Below are 11,187 nucleotides of genomic sequence, written 5' to 3' on the forward strand. Positions count from 1 at the left end.
TATAAGTGGTCATGTGGTGTAGCCAGGCCAGCCATACACAAGATGTGTTGATTACTCTTTAATTTCTTCATATGGATTTTACATGATCTTAACTTGTCCTCATACTAATATCAATTTCTTTGTTAACTTTCTATACTGTCGATATTTCATTGCTTTATTTAACTTTATTTTTTTCCGTTTTTTTTACCTGTCTTTATTCATATTATGACACCTTATTGAAAACCCTTATTTTCGCATTTCACCATGTCCATTTGAACCCTTCATTAGAAAACTAACCATCCATTTTCTCAAGGAAATGGAGAAGATATCATTTTACTAGTTTCCAATCCATTCATAGTTCATTAATGTCTCCTCCTTCCCTAAACATCAACATTGTAAAATGTAACATGAATTGCAAAATAAAGTGCAATTTTTCTATTGGAGAAGAAGTTCAAATCATAGGTATCACTATATCACCCACATTTTTTTACTGAAAAAGATGAAAAGGTGGTCTAAAAGGCCATAAAAATATTATTAAGAGCCAACTGCCAAGTAAAGTGTTGTCAAAAAATACACAAGATAAGATAAAAGAACTAAAGATAGTACCAATGGGCCTTCTTACGTTAGTCAACTTGCTTTTGGCCAAGCAGTTAAGAGATGAAATTTATGAAAACTACATGTATCAGTAATGTGATGTTGGGCCAAATGGTAAATCAATTTTTGATATGATGCTTATCGTTAAACTTAAACAAAGGGGGAAAAGTACATTTGAAATGAAACACTTTTCCTGTTTTTTAGTTGTAATGTTTTAAACTAAGCTATTGATAATATTGACATATTGTACCACATGAGATATTTTGTTAGATTCGTTTTAATGTTGTTTAATAAATTACAACTTATATAATTGTTACTCATTGATAGATTACACGCATATATTTATGATTGAATTGTTATAAATTAACAAAAATGTAAATAAGCCAAAGCATTGTAAATTTACAACTAAAAAAATCCAGAAAGTCTGCTATGACAAGTTGAAAACATTTCATGGAGACAAGGAATGCCTCCTCCTTATTGAATTGTTTGATCGCATTTACAGTGATTGTGACTTAGTCAAACTAGAGAAAATACAAGTTTATATATCTTCATAATAAACAAAAAAGTGTTCATCTAGTGGCAATTCTATAAATAAATCAACAACTTTTATTAAATGCGAGAGTCCCACTAATGTTGATTTATTTACGAAAATGTCATACGAACAGGGATATTTTGTTGATTGATTTACAAAACTGCCACTAGATAAACAATTTTTGTTTATCATGAAGATAAGCTAGAGCTCCCTCGTTAAACTATAATATTTTTTGATCCAAATTATAAGTACTTTGTATTTGATAACTTTTAATTCTATTTGTAAACGTAGTATAATTCTTTACATCATAGTTCAAAGTGGGATTTGTTAGAATGGAGAAAAAAATGGAATGATTGTACTATACAGAATTAAGTATATTTCCTAGAGTAGATATAAAATAGATATTATTAAGTAAGGGCCTGTTCACATTTACTGAATTGAGCTGAACTGAACTGATTGGAGCTGAACTGAACTGATTGGGGCTGAACTGAACTGAATTGAGCTGAAATGAATATTTTATGAGAGAGCTGAACTGAATATTTTATGAATATTAAGAGCTGAACTGATTGGAGCTGAACTGAACTGAACTGAACTGATTGGAGCTGAACTGAACTGAAATTAAGTAAATGTGAACAGGCCTAAGGCGTAGATTAATACTTTGTATAATTTTCATTTATGATGGGATATAAAGTAGTTATTTCTTTTATCTACACACTATGAGTTGAATGTTAAAAAAAGAAGAAAAAAAATATATATACATGCATTTATCTATTACTATATATATATATATATATATATATATATATATATATATATATATATATATATATATATATATATATATATATATATATATATATATATATATATATATATATATATATAGTAGAAGGTTTAATTTGTTCTTAAATTTTTTAATATGCACCCACTAACTTCCCAAAGAATTCAGAGTATCTTTCTTCTCAGGTGATATATCCTCTTCCATTATTAGCACATGCATTTTCTTATACTTCTATTTATTTATATAATCAAATAATGTTAAATATAAATTTGGGTCACACTCGTCGTTTAAAGAGATTCCACTTTATAACACCAAATGAAAGTACATTATATCGTTCTAAACTCAAATGACAACAGGAGAATTAGCCTCTTAATTTTAATAAGTGTTTTAACTTTTTTTTTTCAATATGGAACATTGTCGTGTGTTGTTTGAAAATGCTATGCTCAACCAACGATGCCACAATGGCAATGAATTACTTTAGCTGCATGCGATTTTTAATTGAAATATTAATTAGTCTCACCCAATATATTTACATTTTATTTTACATCTCCCGTAAGCCTGGTAAGTATCACGCATATATGTAACTTACTTTTATTCTTTTAACCGCCAATGTATTACGGGACAACATGATCATACGTAGGATGCAATCTTAATGTTACCTTCTTAAAAACAAATATGAGAACACCTAGAACTCTAGAAGTATGAATAATTAAAACCAAGAAAATAAAAATGAAATGAAGGTACGTAACCTTGAAGAATTCATACGAGGAATCTTTGAGAAGACGACACAATGAACAAACCTTGCATTATATAATGCATTGACCACATTCCACAACTCATAATGAACTCCTAAAGACAATATGAGATTGCGCCTTAATTCTCTCAAAAATAATAAACATAAAAAATAAAAATAACTAAAGTTTATTAGAAATAAAATATCGGTTAATTTAGTATTTTGGTGATGATTTATTCTCTTCTTGCTCAGTATGTGTGCGATTCCACACAAAATAAGAGCAAGATAATGCATGAACAATTGATAATGGACCCTCAAAAGTTTGGTTATGGAGAATCGAAGGCATTAATAAAGAAAAAGTAACATGCTAGTGAAATCCTAATAGATTTTTTACTTGACAAAATTTAATGGGCATTAAGTATTCTACTCCAAGTCAAAGAGGAAAGGCCCCTCAACACTTATTTTTATATGGTATAAAACTTATCTACATACCATTTATGTTGGTAGTCCCTTTTTCTTTGGTGCATAGAATGTAAAAGCGTTAATAATTAATTACTGTAAAAGACTGTGATAGATGTAGACGAGATTTGTAATGGAGAACATATCACTTCTTTTGATATGTTCTTCTCTTTTATGTATTCAAACCCTACCACCTAATATATGTATATTGATAGAATATATAATAGATATTCCTGGACCTTAACCATCAATTTAAACTTTTAGTTGAGTTGATCCGTTAATATGGTATCAGAGCCATGTGACACAAAGATCTCGGGTTCAAATTGAATTTCATCCACTATTCTTCCTTTCAAAGTTGAATAAAAAAGTGCAGGGCATGTGAAGGGTCCATGCTACATCTACACTTCAAGCCCAATGGGCTTTCTTGTAAGAGGGCATCATAGAGTATAAAACATATTCCTATGCCTCAATCATTAGCTTTTAAGCTTTTAGCTGAGTAGTTCCAATTGTAAACCCTACCTTTACTCGCGCTGATATTGCTTATGCCGTTCAGCAGGTTTGTTTATTCATGCAGGACCCTAGAGAGGCACATTACGATGCATTGAAATGCATCTTGTGGTACATTTAGGGCTCCATTGATCAAGGGCTACATTTATATCCTTCAGCTCCTACGAACTTGATCACTTATACTGACACAAAGTGGGGCGGGTGTCCTAATACTTGTCGTTCAACTTTCGGATACTATTGCTTTCTAGGAGACAATCTCATTTTCTGGTCTTTTAAGCGTCAACCTACTCTATCTAGATCAAGTGTAGATGCAGAATATAGGGGCATCACAAATGTTGTTGTAGAGGCTTGTTGGCTTCATTCGTAATCTACTTCTAGAGTTACATTGCCTTCTCTGGTAGGCTACTACTGTTTATTGTGATAATGTCAGTGCAATTTATTTGTCTCATGATCCCATATAGCACCAATGCATCAAGCACGTCGAAATGGATATTCATTTTGTCCGAGAGAAGGTGGCATTAGGTCATGTCTAAGTCTTGCACGTTCCTGCTCGATATCAATTTGTAGACTTCTTCACGAAAGGCCTACCTCGACAACTATTCTTGGATTTCATATCCAGTCTTAGCATTCGTCCTTCTCCCGCTACGACTACGGAGGTGGGATAGAATTTATGATAGATATTCAGAAAGATATATTTTGTGAATATTGTATAATTATCTTGTGAGATTTCCTAACACGATTAAGACTCATTTTTGTAACCTTATATATATATAAATCAATGAAAAACACTCGAAGTTGAGAAGTTTTACAAAATCTAACATATATGTATAATCCTCCATTGAATGTTTTTGTTAGGAATTTATAGATTTAATTAGTAATAAGTCCCAATTGTTGTTACTTTTATTGATAAATTTATAGTTTTATTAGTCTTTTATAAATTTATATTGCAATAATATCTCTTAGCTCATTTTGCAATGGTTTTTTCTTCCGTCGTCAAGATGGATTTAGCTACTCTCCTTATTATTAGAGTTATATATATCGTGTTTAGCTTGTCTAAAACATAAATGATTTAAAAATTAATCATATTTGTACTCCTAGCTTTGCTAATACATTTATGTGAACATTATAGTTAGATGTTTTATCATTAATTAGTTATGATAAAGCTTGATTAAAATTGTGATATGATATGATATAATTAAGTGATTGCTGGAAAGAAAACAAGCCATTATTAGAATAATATGAAATTTGCATTGCAATTTTAATTTTGAATAATAAGGAATCACGTATTTGATAGATCTACAACCCTAGAAGTTGACCAGAATCACTCAAATCAATTTTAGGCGAATTTAATATGATGTCACTTAATTTTTTTTCCCTAGATTATAGATCATCAAAACTAGTCAAGTAAATTATTTGAATAGAGTAAAATGCAAAACGTGTCAAAAATTAAATGGATGAAGTATTCTAAAATAGAGAATTAACCATATAAATGATGTTGACTTTTCCATATTGCTATTGCTATTTGCCATCATCAAGGCTCTAGAAAATGACATTTCATGTTGGTATCTAATACTATCTTGTCTATCTACAAAAGCCTAATGCTAAGTGGTACATTAGTCAATTGCCACAAATAAAAGAGTTGAATTCAAGGGGCAGAAAAAAAAAAAACAGAAACATATTTCTGGTGTCTAAAACAATGAAGACACCTTAATACTACGGAGTAGTACACTACTATATGTTAGTGCCTGTTAACTTGTGCCATGCATATCATGTATGCTGTAGATTATGAGATAATAGCTGAACTTCGTGCTCCTTTTTTTTTGACAAAGGAGACTAAAAAAGCATTAAAAAAACATTAAAAAGGATCTCCCTACGACGAGCAGCACCAGCAAAAGAATGAGCAGCAAGCACAGAAGACCTAGGAACCTTGCGGATGTAGCAAGCTACAAAAGAAGTTAAAACGTGATGGATTTCATCAAGAATCCAGCTCACCGAGATATCCGTGAAACCAAAAGCTAAAAGCATCTGCGGAATAGTCATACAGTCCATATTTAGCATAATCTGATCATACCCCCGCTGACAAGCATGCTTAAGACCCCAAAGACAAGCTAACAGCTCAAAATGAATAGCAGAACTGGCCATACAAGCCCTGGCCCCACCACCTGTATACCGGGAAGAAGAAGAGCTCCAGAAACACCATCCAGTCCCAGCATTGTAAGTACCCTGATCCCAAGCACTGTCAAAAAGCAAGGAAATATCATAACCATCCCCAGAATCACCTCGCAGAACGTGAATAAGGGGACAAGAGGGGAACCCCGGATGGGGAGAAAACTGCCAGTTGGCGGGCTCCCTACTTCTGTTACACCAACTAGAGGCCAAGTCCATAATAGATTGCGGGGAGTACACCTCCGAGCGGAACTTAACACTATTCCTAGTTAGCCAAATCGCCTAGCAAAGGCCAAAAAAATTATCCAAGTAACACCAGTCTTTAGAAGCTGCAGAACTCATCACAACATCTGCGAACCATAAATGAAAAGGAGTGGAAGAAGTGTACCTCGGAAGAGGGCCCCAGGGAGCCCTATCCCAAATCATTTGAGTAAACTGGCAATCGCGAAAAAGATATTCAACCGATTCAGAAGCAAAGCCACAAAAGACACAAGTAGGATCAATGAGTAAACCTTGTAGTACTAGTAATGCCGCCGTTGGGAGAGCATTATGTAAAATTTTCCAGACAAACAACTTCCATTTCGGAAGGATAGGCAAACCCCATAGGCGCTTCCACCAAGCTGAAGATAATATATTAGTCACTGCCGAAGTGTGCTGAGAATGCAAGACGGAGTAGGCTGATTTAATGGTGAAAGATCCATCTCGGGTGAATTTCCAGTAAACGAAATCATCAATCTTCTGCTTTGGACGCTCCAAGCTCAAAGTAGCAAAAGCAACTAGCTGAGGGAAAGGTATCGAACAAGAGAAGACTTCCAAGAAGAGTCGCAATGAGATAAAAGCTCCGACACAGAAGAAGGTCTTACCACCTCAGGAACAGAATCTTTAAAAGAGACATGCACCCCAGGCACCCAGCAATTATTCAAGATACTAATATTAACTACGGACCTAACTTTCCACGCAAAGCCTCTAGAAAACACTGAACTACCCTCTAACAAACCTCTACTGCCCCAAGAAGGGCAAGAACAAGATAAGGTTTAAAAGTAAGCAAACTCGGATACTTTGTTTTCAAGATTTTGGAGACAAGCAGTTGAGGATGCTGCATAAGGCGCCTAGATTGCTTAGCAAGCAAAGCTTGGTTGAAAGAATAAAAGTGGCGAATACCAAGGCCACCTAACCCTTTAGGAAGGTGCAATAAAGCGGTGGAGGTCAAAGCCAGGCCTCTGGACTCCTTACCAGATTTCCACCAAAAATGGGAGAGAAGAGCATCCATTCGATCACAAATGGAAGAAGGATCCTTGAAAACAGAGAGAATATGATTGAAAGATGCCACCAAAATCGAATTTATGATTACCAATTTATCCGCTGGCGACAATCTGAGAGAAGCAAAAGACGAAATGCGCTAAACCATCTTGTCCAACATAAATTGAAAGTCTTTACATTTACTACGGCCTAAATCAATTGGAACCCCCCAGTATGTGCCAATGGAAGAGCGAGCTTGCATCAGCAAGGTAGAAGATAAAAAATCGTGATAGTCCTCAAGCGTATTGGAGCTGAAACGGACGAAGGATTTATGAAGATTAATCCTCTGACCAGACACCGAACAGAATTCTTCCATCACCGAAAGGATGTTTTCACAAGCCGAATGAGTAGCACAGAAGAACAATAAGGCATCGTCAGCAAAGAATAAATGAGAAACTGACGGAGCCTGCCTGGACACACGCAAGCCCTAAAATAAACCATTCCGCTCATCCCGACGAAGCATCAAGGAGAAGATTTCCATGTAGAGTACGAAAAGATAAGGAGACAAAGGGTCACGCTGACGCAGACCACATTTAGGATGGAAGGACTGAGATGGAACCCCGTTAACTAAAATCTGGTACGAAACCGTTGTGACACATTATTGCAAAATGTGGATCCTATACGGGGGGAACCCAAACCGACGGAGAGCCTCCCAAAGGAAGTTCCAATTAACTCTATCATAGGCCTTGTTCATATCTAGCTTCAAAGCTACCGAGCAAAGCTTGGAAGGTGAGGTCTTCATATAGGAAAGCAACTCATGGGCCAGAAGACTATTGTCCACCATTGACCGACCTGGAACAAAGGCTGTCTGAGTTTCCGAAATCAGAGAAGGTAAAACCCGCCTTAACCTATTAGTTAAACATTGCGCAATGCATTTATAAAGCACATTGCAAAATCCAACTGGGATGCGGTTTTCGGATGATCAACTTTGGGAAGGAGAACCAAGAAGGTACAATTCCATTCCTTCAATAAATAACCATGGGCGAAGGAATACTGAATATCTTCAATGATTTGAGGGCCAACCACAGACCAATGAGATTTAAAGAAACCTGCTGTAAACCCATCTAGACCAGGAGATTTATCATTACCAATGTGGAACATAGCATCCTTAATCTCTACTGAAGAAAAAGGACGTAAAAGAAACTGGCAATCCATAGGCGACAAAGTCGGGACTTCCAGACTTTCCCAAAGGCATTGACCAAGGGCAGGAGAAGTATCATGACAATTATAAAGCGAAGAATAATACCTCTCTAAAAGTTCCGATATTTCAAACTGATTCGAGAACCAAGCACCATTCTCGTGCTCCTAGTTTAGTCTAGTAGATGTTAGTTATATTCAATTCACCTGATTTTCATTTATTTGAACTAAACATATCTTATGTGAACTTACTTGAACTTATTAAACTTATTATTTACTAAAATTTATTAAGTTCAAGATTTAGCATAAGTTAAAATTAAAACTAAGTTAAGTGATAGAGTGCATAAATCAATCCTAAACTTTAACCATCAGTTTAATCTTTTTGTTGTGTTGGCTCTTTGACATGGGGAGACTCAAGTCGCATCCACATTTCAAACTCATTGACTTTTATGTGATGGAGCATGATAGACTATATAAATCACTAATGGGTTTCAACCATTAGTTAAAATTTTTTGTTGAATTGTTGGTCCTTTAACACTAAGACTACGACTAAAGTTAATCAAGGAATGATATAACTAGGAGTAGCTATTTGGTGTGTGTTCATGAATGATAAATTTAGTAGATAATATTAAGTTACAAATATCATTTCTTAGTTTGCATTCAAATGTTAAGTGTGAACTTATTATATGCATGTGAATTAATATATAAAACTTACATGTTAAAATTGGTAAAACATTCACATGTTAAATGTGAACTTATATACATATATGTCACAAGAGTACCTTTTTACGGTACTGTGTCACAAGATGCGGTTCTTTTCACCCGGTGTGGCCTTGACACTTCCTTTTTACCAACCCTTTTGCTGTTAATCCTAGTCTTTTTGTGGTTTGCTCATCAACAACAAAAATTACTCCGTCCTTCTCTCAACTGCTCTACTAGTTCTTGCGACGACTCTGAAGTATGATCCAAGACAAGTGAATTTGGTTTCAAGCAACCGAGATCCTTCAAACAAGAAGTTTTTAAGTTATTGCTTATGTTGGTTTGTAAGAGCTAGTTTAGCTCATTTAAGTGTTTTCATGTAGTTTGTATTAGTTTGATTTTGTAAGCTTGTTAAAACTTTCGCTATTCTCTCTTTAATACCATAAATCATATGTAAAATATGAATCTTTTAAATGTGAACTTATGTCCATGTAAGCTTGTTAAAACTTTTGCAAATCTTTCACTATTCTCTCTTAATTGTTATCATCAATTATATGTAACAATGAAGTTGTTAAAAGTGAACGAGAGGAAGAGAAAGTAGCGGTAATCCTTGGACATAAGTTCATGTCATGTAATTTAATTGTAACAAATGAATTTGCAAAAAAGAAATTATGAAAATTTCTAAACCATTTCATTAAAACTACAAGTTTTTTTGCACTTAAACTTCTTATATTACTTGTTTTGAAAGAGTGGACGTTGTTTTTTTCATTTAGGACTTGTTTAGTTCACTTTATTTTTGCTTATCTGATTGGTATGATTTGATCTGTACTGGTCTGATATGATTTGATTGTCTGATTTGAACAACTTTGACCTTATGTGTATGATAATTGATTAAAAAAAATATCAAGTGGGGTCATGTTAGATTCGTAATAATGTATATTTATTAATATTTTTCATAATTTTTTTCATTACAAAACTAAAGATATTTAACGATAAAAAAAACCGCACATAAAATGATGATCTGATTTGAATTTGTTTTTACATATCTGAACTTATTTTTTCTTTATCTAATCTGATATGAACTTATTTTTTCTTTATTTAATTTAATCGGCTAAACATGGCCTTAAGTGATACTATTGGGGCATGGAACTCACGTGGGCAAAGCAAAAAAGAAAAAGCAACTATGAGAAGATGCGGATTGGAGAATGCCCAAAAGTGTGCATATCAAATTGTGTACATGTGTGCCCGTGTGGTTATGAATGGTAAAAATTTCCCTCTAGCTTATTTTAGCCTTGCCAAAAAGGCTTTCAAACCCCACCTTTAAAAAAAATCTTTTATTACTATGATGTTTATCAAAATTATGTATTTTAGTAACTCTAGTTTGATCAATGTTAGTGTCTTATACTTTTGATTTACAGTGGCAGAACCACAGAGGTAGGAGGTTGGTCATGACCTCCCCGCTTAGTTTTAGTTATATCTATTAAATGTTGTAATGCGTTTTTTTTTTTTTTTTTTTCTTGTTTTCTTTTTTTTTCTTTACAATGAGGAACTTCATAAAGGGGAAATTACAACTTAAGAGATTTAAAATAAGAGACTAAAAACAACAAAACCCACTTAGCTAAACCAGTAGAGAGAAAACGAAGTGAATGATTACACCCTTGTGCATCATACCAAATACCTCGGAGCCTGGATAACCAAAAGGTTCTTACCAAAACCTTTTTTTGGACCAAAAGTTGCCAAACGAACCAAAACCTTGGAGAAGAACAGATAATGCAAGCGAACACTAAAGAAGGGAACCGAAACTTGCTATCTCGGTGAAAGTAGTGTAGTGACAATACACCAGAAAGTCGAAAGCATCCTGTTGCAAAAAAAAAAAAAAAAGACCAATCATACGACTCCACTCCTAGGGATTGAAAAGCATAACCATCTCCTAAGAATCCGGGAGCCAAACCACAAGAGTCGAATTTTTCCACTACTGTGCCAAGAGAAACCTTACAACAAATGCGTTGTGTTGGCTTTAGGTGAGTATTGAGATTCCATTTCAAGCTCCCAAGTTAGATATTTGAATTGTAAGTTATCAAGGAAATGGCCTCAAATTCTAATATTGTACATTACGTCAATACATAAGCAATTGACATAAAATTCACATGAGAAGTATATTACTTTGTATATATCTATATATACTCATGGATGGTATTGCTTAGTAAGATGATCAGCAAACAAATATTTTATTTTCAATATAGTCACCTCTTCTTTACTATCATCAACTTGTTTTTGTTTGAACTTGATGAGCTCTTATTA

The 11,187-nt window shown here is 34.1% G+C and overlaps 1 protein-coding gene across 1 annotated transcript; it reads right to left on the bottom strand.

Moving 5' to 3' along the window:
* Nucleotides 1-6,033: 6,033 nt before the first annotated feature.
* Nucleotides 6,034-8,205, bottom strand: LOC145571404 (uncharacterized). The gene is made up of 5 exons (XM_081630441.1): nucleotides 7,952-8,205; nucleotides 7,689-7,898; nucleotides 7,157-7,460; nucleotides 6,749-7,045; nucleotides 6,034-6,531 (listed from the first exon to the last, which is right to left on the bottom strand). Exons 1-5 carry the CDS (start codon nucleotides 8,203-8,205, stop codon nucleotides 6,034-6,036), a joined length of 1,563 nt encoding a protein of 520 aa, XP_081486567.1.
* Nucleotides 8,206-11,187: the final 2,982 nt, after the last annotated feature.

The sequence above is a fragment of the Chenopodium album genome, chromosome 12 (assembly GCF_948465745.1).
Source record: "Chenopodium album chromosome 12, dcCheAlbu1.1, whole genome shotgun sequence".
Taxonomy (NCBI): Eukaryota; Viridiplantae; Streptophyta; class Magnoliopsida; order Caryophyllales; family Amaranthaceae; genus Chenopodium; species Chenopodium album.